General features: G+C 47.9%; 1 protein-coding gene across 1 annotated transcript in view; it reads left to right on the top strand.

Moving 5' to 3' along the window:
- The first annotated feature begins 3,800 nt into the window (after window positions 1-3,800).
- IQGAP2 (IQ motif containing GTPase activating protein 2) overlaps window positions 3,801-9,871 on the top strand; it is a 269,366-nt gene continuing 263,295 nt past the window's right edge. Inside the window, exon 1 of the mRNA XM_079786601.1 lies at window positions 3,801-4,619. Within this exon, the coding sequence (XP_079642727.1) occupies window positions 4,574-4,619 (46 nt within the window). The 5' untranslated portion in view covers window positions 3,801-4,573. The remainder of the gene's footprint in view (window positions 4,620-9,871) is intronic.

Below are 9,871 nucleotides of genomic sequence, written 5' to 3'. Positions count from 1 at the left end.
AGGACCTAAGCAAGGGGCCTACAGGCTCGGACTGGCCTGGGTCCTGAGGATGTTTGCGGGACCCAGCCCCTTGGCGCCTGCACCCTTAGGCTCCAAGTGGCCAGGGGGAATCCTGGGACCCTGCCGCTCAGGAGCTAAGTGCGGGCCTACAGGCTCTGATCGGCCTGGGTCCAGAGGATGTTTATGGGACCCAGGCCGCTCAGGACCTAAGCGCAGGCCTACAGGATCTGAGCGGCTTGGGTCTGGAGGATGTTTCCCAGACCCCAGACTTCTGCAAGTGTTTGGGGGCGGGAACATTGTTCCTGCCTCGCCAAGGCTCCCAGTGGCCAGGGGGTGTTCTGGGCCCCTGCCACTCAGGACCTAAGCGCGGGCCTACAGGCTCTGATCGGCCTGGGTCCGGAGGATGTTTACGGGACCCAGGCTGCTCAGCGCCCGCATATGCAAATTAACCGCCATCTTGTTCGCTCTGATTGGCTGTGGGCGTAGCGAAGGTGCGGTCAATTTGCATGTTTGCCTATTATTAGGTTAGATATATACACGCGCGCGCGCACACACACACACACACACACACACACACACACACACACAAAACTATGTACAATAGAAAAAGCAATGGGCAGAGACCCTCAGGAAGCTCGGAAGGTAGTTTAGGCTCTATTCTTCCATAGCCGTGGAAATCATGCAGTCTCTGTGCCTCTCTCTTTTCTTGTCCATCAAATGATGTTAAGGGGCCATCAGTTCTACTTTTTGTCTCCCCAGACACTGCTACTCCCGCTTTTGTTTTTGAGAACCGAAACACTGTTGTGTATATTTCTGTTGTGATTCTTTTAAAAAAATATATTTTATTGATTTTTTACAGAGAGGAAGGGAGAGGGATAGAGAGTTAGAAACATTGATGAGAAAGAAACATCAATCAGCTGCCTCCTGCACACCCCCTACTGGAGATGTGCCCTTGACTGGAATGGAACCTGGGACCCTTCAGTCCGCAGGCCCATGCTCTATCCACTGAGCAAAACTGGTTAGGGCTGTGATTCTTTTTTTTTTTTAACCTCACCAGAGAATGTTTTTTTTTTTAATTGGTTTTAGAGAGAGAGGAAGGGAAAGAGAGAGAAAAACATGGATGTGTGAGAGAAACATTGACTGGTTGCCTCCCATATGTGTTCCAACTGGGGATTGAACCCACAACCTAGGTATATGCCTTTTCTAGGGACTGAACCCACAACCTTGGTGTATGGGACGATGCTCCAGCCAACTGAGTTACTGGGCCAGGGCCTGACTTTTTTTTTTTTTTTAATTTATGTTGGACTGTAACCACTTCCTTTTTAAATATAGAAGTCTCCTGTGCAATCAAGTGCAGTCCTGCTCCTGCTCAGTGTTTCTCTGATCTGGGACAGGGAGAGAAAATCTTGACAACCCCAGGCTCCCAGGACTTCGAAAAAACCCTGATTCATTTCTTTCCTGTCGTTTCTTCATGCCTCACTTCTGGTGATGCTTTGAAAGCACATTGGTCACTATTCTGGTAAATATGTTAAAATGATCAATAACATGATATTATTGGAAAGTCACCAAGTCATTTCAAAAGTAAATGGAATGTTAAAGTTGCATGCCAAGATTTTTACTCAAGCATACCTTTTTAATCCTGTTTGAACCTCTTGATATAAATAATCTGTTATTGTTATAAAAACAAAGCTGCATTTTTTCAAACACCTTCATGCTTATGTCAACTTATCAAAAGGAGAGAGAGAGATGGGCCTCAGAAAACAATCATTTTTTAAACAATATTTAAAAAAAATGTTTTACCATATCTAGTAGTTTTCCAATGTCATCTTTTATTTTACATTAAAGAAAAATCTTTTTTACTTTATTAAAAAAACATTTTTTCACTAGATGGCCTCAGTTTTTGTTTTTAATATGATTGCAAGCCCAGTGAGATGGCAAAATAAGCTGGCACATTGCCTCAGATCAACCTCCAATGTCAAACCTTAAGAGAAAATAGCCCAGAATTCTGCAGATGAATTTCTTTTTTGAGATTCTGTGGAGAAGTGATCTGTGAATAGTACCGTTGCCCAGTGAATGCAGACTAGATTGCGAAAGATTAATTTCAGCCCTTGCAAAAAGATTGGGAACATTTGCTTTTACTTACAATTTCTTCTGTGTTAACTTCTCCATAAAAAAATTAGTCGTGATAGTCTTGAAATCTCCCTAGAGCCTTCAGAGAAGAGCTGACCAACAAGAACATGAACTTAGAACTACCCTCCTGCAGATCACATATATATGCTTCAACCTTCACTTTCTACTATGAACAGATACTCTATTACAATCTGTGATCTCTATCTGTGTTGTTGACACCAACTTCTTTGTATTAAAACTCCCCTTCATCACTATCGCTGGTATCAGCCTCACTGAAGCTCCCCTTTACTTTTTCCCTTCTACCTCTGCCACAGCCCCTTCACCAGGTGTCTGAACCTCCAAGATGCCTCATTCTAATCCGTCCTATAACCTCCTGTAGACTCACCTTTGCTGAACTCCCTTGCATCATGCAGTATCCATGCCCCAAACCTTTAAGAACTCTCAACTGATCCTATGATAATGTCCAGTCTTCTTAGCCTGACATTCATGGTCTGATACCAGTTTCAACGCTTCTGTACGCTCGTACTCTCATGCCCCACCCCACTGTCCCTTGTCCCTTCCTGTCTTCCAGGAGTGGACATTCTCCATCCAACTCATCCATTTTTCAAGGTCCACCTCAAGCCACACTTTCAAACACCGTTACCTTCCTTGGCCATTCTAATTCACAGTGATTTTTCACCACCCCTAAAAAACATAGACTACCCATTGATGTGGCCCTACATCACACACTCATACCAAAAAGTGGTATGTGCAAGTACAGGCTTGTTAGTACTTAACACATGGAATCGAATCATAGAGGTGGAATTTACTTTAGATATCATTCAAGTCAATTCAGCATCTCCCGAAATACAGGAAATTCTCCCCCTCTGGGTGAACACTGGCTGGCGAGATGCTGTGCCTCAAAATGTGGCCTTTTCACCTTTGATTTGCTCTTTAAATGAGTGGCAACTGCTTTTTAAGGAAGAAAAACCCCACTCATCCCATTCCAACCAAGTGAGAATCTAATGCCTGGGAGGTGGGTGGGGGGGGGGGGGGCGGGGGGGGGAGAGAGAAAGGGGTGGTAGTGAGAATCCTCCTGCTTTCCATCTGAGATTTCCCCAAGTCCAACTGAAATCCCTAGTGACTATTTTTTAACAACTACTCTAAGCATGGTGTAAGCATCATCTGACAGCTTGTTAGAAACGTAAATTCATTGTCCCCAAACTAACTGAACTGGAAACTCTGAGGGTGGGGCCCAAGAATCTGAGTTTCAAGTTAGAGAAGGGCTACACCTCCCATATGAAATGGAAAACAGGTGGCCACTTTCTGTATCTTTGCATACTTAAAAATGGGGCCACTCTGCCACCTTTTCTTCCACTAAATCCCTTCTAACTCTACCTCAGTTATCTTATTTTGCCATCCACACACTGCACGTTTGACAAGCAGCTGAGGGCACAGGTATAGAAGAGTCCCCCACTCCTCCAGATCTTATCACTCTGAGGCACAAAGAGAAAAACAGCTCCAGGTGACCGCATGAAAACCCCCGTTTTCAAACGGGCCACATGTGGCTTAATTTCCTTAAAAGCCTGGCCGGAAAAGGTTTCTGTGTGTGCGACCCCAGCTGGGCCGGGCCGTAGTTTTTTGCCGCGCGGGAGAGAGGCAGGGCGGGCCGAAGGGGAACACAGGGTGACTCGCAGTTGTGTTTTGAGTGGTTGCTGGAGTATCTCGCCCCTCCAGCAAACACTCTCAGTTTCTTGTCATGAAAGGGGAGCCCTGTATTTTGTAGACAAGGAAGCAGAGAAGCAACTTTCAAAGGGGGAAAAAACAGACAAGAGATCAACGCTCCATCTCCCCAGAGGAAAAGGAACCGCTCTGTTTGTCCCGTCGCAGCAACACGCTGGGCGACTGGGGCTGCCGGCGTCTTCTGCGGTTTTTCTGGCTCCGGGCCGCGTAGGTTCACTTCCACCCTCCAAACGCTCCAGAAGTGAAACATCAGGCGGGCGGCTGCAGGCCCGGGCCGCCAGCTTTGCCGGGGCCCCAGCTGCAGGGGATCCCGGCCCGGCGACCCGCTCCGCCACTTTCTCCCGGGCCCGGGAGGGGCGGGCCCACGCGGCCCGGGCGCTGCGCCCCAAACGCGGTAGGGGTCGCTGCGCCGCGGCGCGCTCCCTGCGCGTTGGATAACGGGGCCCGGCTGGAGGAGAAAGGAAACCTGCCGAGGGAGGCGGCGGCAGCCGGGAGGGAGCGAGGAAGGAGAGTTCACTTGGGCTCCGGTGTCAGCGCGCGGCGGCTGCACGGGCGCCGACGAGGGAGCAGCGAGGGAGCCCGTCGCCCGTCCCGGGACGGCTCGGGGAGGGCAGCGAGAAGCCGGATACGAGCGCGCCAGCGGGGCGCGGAGCCGGCGAGCCTGGCGAGCGAGGGAAGCCGCGGGGGGCGCGCCCGGGGCGGGCCCCCGGAGCAGCGCAGGATGCCCCACGAGGAGCTGCCGTCCTTGCAGAGACCCCGCTATGGCTGTAAGTGCGCCGGGCGTGCGGGTTCCCACCGCCGGGGAACCCTCTCCTGGAGAAACGCGTTGGAAAAGCCCAGGGAGCCGGGTGCGCGCCGCGGGGAGAGAGAGCGGGAGGGCGGCGGCTGTGCGGCTGCAAAGTTGGGAGGTGGAGTTGCCAAGGGTAGTGAGCGACGTCCTCCCACTCTCCCCACAAATGTCTGATCCCCAGCTGGCAACACCTACTCCCTACCCGCAACCCCCCCGGGGCGCGCCGGCGGCGTGGGGTCCGCGCGCCGGGACCGACCAGGTTGGGGGCTTATGGGTATCAGGTGAGGAGCCCGCGGGGCTCCGGGCCGCTGCCGCCTTGGGCCAGGGGGTGGCGTAAGGGACCGGATTGGGCCGACTCGGAAGGAAAGGGAAGTTTGTTTGCTGTGGCTACAGGTGGGCGCCCAAGTTGTGTGCCCGCGCGCGGCGTTAGCGTGGCCAACGCGGCTTTTCTGGAAGGGCAGGCATTTCCTCCTGTCCCGCTCGCTCGGACTTCACCTGAGCCGAAAGAGCCAGTAGGGGCCCCACAGATGCGAATCCTTTCGTGCTGCTGCCGAAGGGAACACCTCCGGCCCCAGCCTCTCCTCGCTCCCCTCGAACCCTGCCCGGACCGCGCCGCGCGCGCGGGAGGGCTGCCGCGGAGAGAGGAGCCCGCGTGACCAGGACGAGATGGTGTCCCTTACCCCGGGGACTGCCCTCTGAAAGAGGCTGCTGTAGAGGCTGGTCGGGGGTGGCTGGAGCCAGATTAGCACCAACCACGTGGCTTCGTGTGCAGAGTTCAGAGTCTTGACTAAACGTGTGCCAGGAAGTATTTCTTCTAAAACAAACAGAAAGTTGACTCGCTCACTCTCTCTCTCCAGGGTTGGTCCTATGAGTGAGGCTTGGCCAAGGACCACAGGTTAATCTTTTGCGGAGGCTGGCCTTGGTGGCAAAAGTACCAGGTTTTGGTTAAGGTGGTGTTTGTAGGGTTGTTTTTTTTTTTTTTGTGGTTTGGCTGGTGGGGAGGCCTACAGACTTGCCTAAGAAAAAAGGGGGAGTCGTCAACTTGTGTAAGGTCCCGCTCCCCTTCTTCCTTGGAATGGAGTGTCAGAGATGGCAAGTTCATTTTCCGGCGTGACCCTGCTGGTGTCAGGCGGTGAGGAGGAGGCCTGAGGAGTCAGCTGAAGCCTCTGTGCTGTAGGGAAATGCATTCAGCAGTTCTCTGCAGCCTTCGTTTGCCCTTTGGTAAACCACACAGACAGCAGAGCTCCTTGGGTGCAAGGAGGCGTGCTGGGCTCATCCACGTTGGTGAAAGCCCTTTATATATGTGACAAGCTCCCAGAACACATAGTAGTAGCACAAGCATGTCAAACTCAAAGGCTCACACGGGCCAAATAAACAAGGTTTAAGTGTATGTGGGCTGCAAAAAAACAAAAGCTTCAATTTTCATAGAAACGTAGGTTTATTTCGATAGAGGCATGCTGAATACAAAGGGCTGAAATAAGTAATTGTTAACATAAAATAATAGAACATTTTAATAAAATTAATGTTTTTTTCTTGAACGTTCACTTACCAGACACTGAATAACTGCACAAATTAATAGGCGTAACGCAAATAAACCCATTTTTCTTGTTCTCCGAAAGCGAAATATTTCCTGTTGCGCACACCAAACAAGTCCGTACAGGACTGATGACAATTGGCCGCTAAAACATTCGCTGCTAGTATTAGTGGAGAGAAATGGTGCCGTGCGCGTAAGGTGAGTAAGTGAAATGAATGCAACACGATTGTAGTAATCAGTCATTAGCGAACGTTGTAGTTCATTATTAATAATTATGTATAACAGGATATTGTAAAAATCAAGTTAAGACAAATGAATGCAACACGATTATAGTAACCAGTCATTAGTTAACATTGTAGTTCGTTATCCATAATTATGTATAACAGGATATTGTAAAAATTAAGATATTTTTATTAAAACGTTTCTTACAAACCGTTATATTGGCTGGGCCGCAAAAATATTCATTGTGGGCTGCATGTGGCCCGCAGGCCGCGAGTTTGACATGCTTGTAGTAGCATCACTGCCAAATTATAAGATGACCACGAAGTCTGGAAATTGGGTGAATATGTCACATTTTAAACCATGGTCTGTTCCGTGTGTGGTCCTTCCCTAGTTCGTTGTGACGTGAAAAGTTGCAGTGAGTGGAGTGTGTTAATGCAGCTTTCCATCTGTCTCTGCACGTGCATCTGACATGTTGCTTCATTTTCATTAACTACACCACTCAGAAGCAGCCGTGGAGGAGGTTCAGATCCCGCGAGCATGAAGAGCACTCCACATGGCCACTGTCAGGAAATCATCATCCAGCTCCCCCCCCCCCCCCCCCCCCCCCGATTCGGGTCTCGTATGCCACCTTGTCCGTCGGAATCACTCCTGTTTACCTTCCCCCAGGTCATGAAGAGCTGGCATGCTTTGGTCACTTAAGGTAGTGTAAGTGGAAAATATTTGCCAGTTCCCAGACTTTCGGACCACCCTGAAAGGTTAAGGCTTTAATGCAATAGCCTGTTATGTCCTAATATGGACATTTTTTTAAAAATATATATTTTATGGATTTTTTACAGAGAAGAAGGGAGAGGGATAGAGAGCTAGAAACATCGATGAGAGAGAAACATCGATCAGCTGCCTCCTGCACACCCCCCACTGGGGATGTGCCCGCAACCAAGGTACATGCCCTTGACCGGAATCGAACCTGGGACCCTTCAGTCCACAGGCTGACGCTCTATCCACTGAGCCAAACCGGTTCCGGCAGACATTTCCCTGATTTTGATACCAGTTGTGTGAATGGCATATGTTGGCAATCTATTTTTAAAATATCTGGTGGCATACACCTTAGTGTTAAGTGCTACCTAACACTGACTATTCATGCAAAAGGGGATGATAGGACGTATCAGGATATATCATTTCTGGTTGTTGTTGGCTTTCTGGGCTTCTGTCAACATGAGGATAATGCAGGCTTGTCCTTGCTGTGTGGCATGACAGGGCTTCACTTTTTACTTATTGTGGGTTTGGTAAGTACAGGTTCAATTAAACCTCAGACCTATACTAAACAGACTTCATCCCAGACATTTAAAAATAAGCCAAGTCCCAATACATTCCCTATTGTTATCCTTTCAGTTCCAGTGTTGTACATTTTGAGGAAAAGGAACTTGAGACAGGGCTCTCAGAACAGCATTTTGGTAGTTTGAATTAAGTTGTTCGAGTTGTTTCAGGTCTGGTCTTCTGTTTGCCATCTCTCCTTCTCCCCTTGAAATGCCTTTTAATTGAGTAATTCTTGTACAGGGTCAATAAGCTCAGCCCAGACTGTTACAGAATCATTCCTCTCTGCCAGGCTGAGAGTCTGTAAAACACTGTGGAGGAAGCTGTACTTGAGAGATTTCTCAATGAGTTCTCCAGGAAGGCACCCTTCTCAGGTTTCTTTCTTTCCTTCTTCTTTTTTTCTGACATGAGAGATTGCTGAAATCTTCCTGATTACACATTGGTGCAGTGAGTTAAAACGAAAGAGACCACTTTCTGTTGAATCCCTGCTGCTTTCATGATGGCCGCATCCCCCTGCAACCTGTGAAGTTATTGTGTGTGATATTACTACAGAACAAAATTAAAACATCAGCTTTTCACTAGATGCAGTTCTGCAGGAAAGAACTGGGGAAAAAAAAGGGGGGTGGGGAAAGGTGGAAACTGCTCTACTAATTTAGACAAAACTAGAAGGGTATATATTATAACCAGGACCTTTTGTTTACGCTCAAAACCAAATTTAAATGACACTTTAGGTATATGTTCAGAAGTAACTTTTGTGCTATTGTAATGAATTATGATATATTTTCAAAGTGATTCTGAAAAATACATTTCTACCATGATCTCTCAAAAGTTTTGTTCTAGTTAAAATGGAGAGTTAAAAAGGCCAGTAAGAGCAAAAGAGGGGCTTTGGGACCAGATTTATCACTGATAATTCAATCAACATTTAAGTGCCTACTGTGGGTCTGTAATCAACGTTCACGTAGTGGGAGCTGTGGTTATCTACCCTTTGCATTCCTTTCCTCTCACGAGAAACATTGTAAAATTAATAGCGATCAAGGTTTCACTGTTGGTTTCTTTTAAAACGAGCAACTTATAAACCCTGTGTGTGAGAATGTGTGTGTGTGTGTGTGTGTGTGTGTGTGTGTGTGTGTGTGTGTTGCAGAGGAAGGTTCTGGCTGATGGTGTGAGCTTTTGAATGATGCTCTTGTCTGAATGGTGGGATTTCTAAATCACCTGGTAACTGGAATATTGGAGTGGGCAACGTAAGTAAACTTCTTACCTCTTTGCCAGCATCGGCCAGAGATGAAATTTCAGTTCTGAGCTAGTTAAACTTGGGTGTGTAAAACAGGATTGAATGCATCTGTGTTTTCAGGCAGCGTGGCTCTAACATTCTGTCAGCGCTTTCATTTGAACTGCAGAAGGCTTGAGATGTGTGCACTGTCCCTGTGATAATGTCTTTGGGAGACAAAAAGTCAAGTCACTCCTTCATATGCTAATGTTTCGGTTGAGCATTGCACAAGGAGCTTTAAGGTCAACAGTTAAAGTGTTGTTTTAGTATGCTTTTAACTTTAATTACACATGTTGCTAGCCAAATGACTTGTTTGGGAGAGTTTAAGCTTGTAATACAGAGTTTGTTTTAGAATTTAGTGTTACTTAGGATGTTAGCTAACCCCTTTGCTGTTACCCCTCACCTTTCCACTCCCGAAAGCTTTTAACAGCTCATTTTATTTAAAAGGTTCGTATCCACACAAATCTGTGCACCGAATCTCTGACAATCAAAAGAGAAACAAAGGACACTCAACTTCTGATCTGGTAGTCAGATTAAGTCCTGCAGGGTCGGTAGGCAGTTCGGCCTGGGTGTGGAATTAAGGTGTGTGAACGTACTCAGAGCCGGCTGCTCTTCCTGTGCTATTGTTATCAGCTGCTCATTACCTTTGAGAGGGCCACTGGCTTCCCCGTTTCACAAAGAAGCTGAAATCCAGGATGTTGTCTCCGGGCCACACGTTAGCAGGTTACAGTGGGAACTTGAAAGCCAGCGCTCGTCAGAACCTGAAGCTCATGGGCTATGGCCAGTTCACCTCCCTTGAATGGATTGTAGGTGTTTCACCCCTGTTTCGGTTTAAGGGGTTTGCCATGATTTCATCAAACTTCAGAAACCTGTAGCCATTTGGATAGTATGAGCT

The sequence above is a fragment of the Cnephaeus nilssonii genome (genome assembly GCF_951640355.1).
Source record: "Cnephaeus nilssonii genome assembly, chromosome: 2".
Classification (NCBI taxonomy): Eukaryota; Metazoa; Chordata; class Mammalia; order Chiroptera; family Vespertilionidae; genus Cnephaeus; species Cnephaeus nilssonii.
The sequence above is the reverse complement of the archived record's forward strand: the minus strand, read 5'-3'. Positions and strand labels throughout refer to the sequence as shown.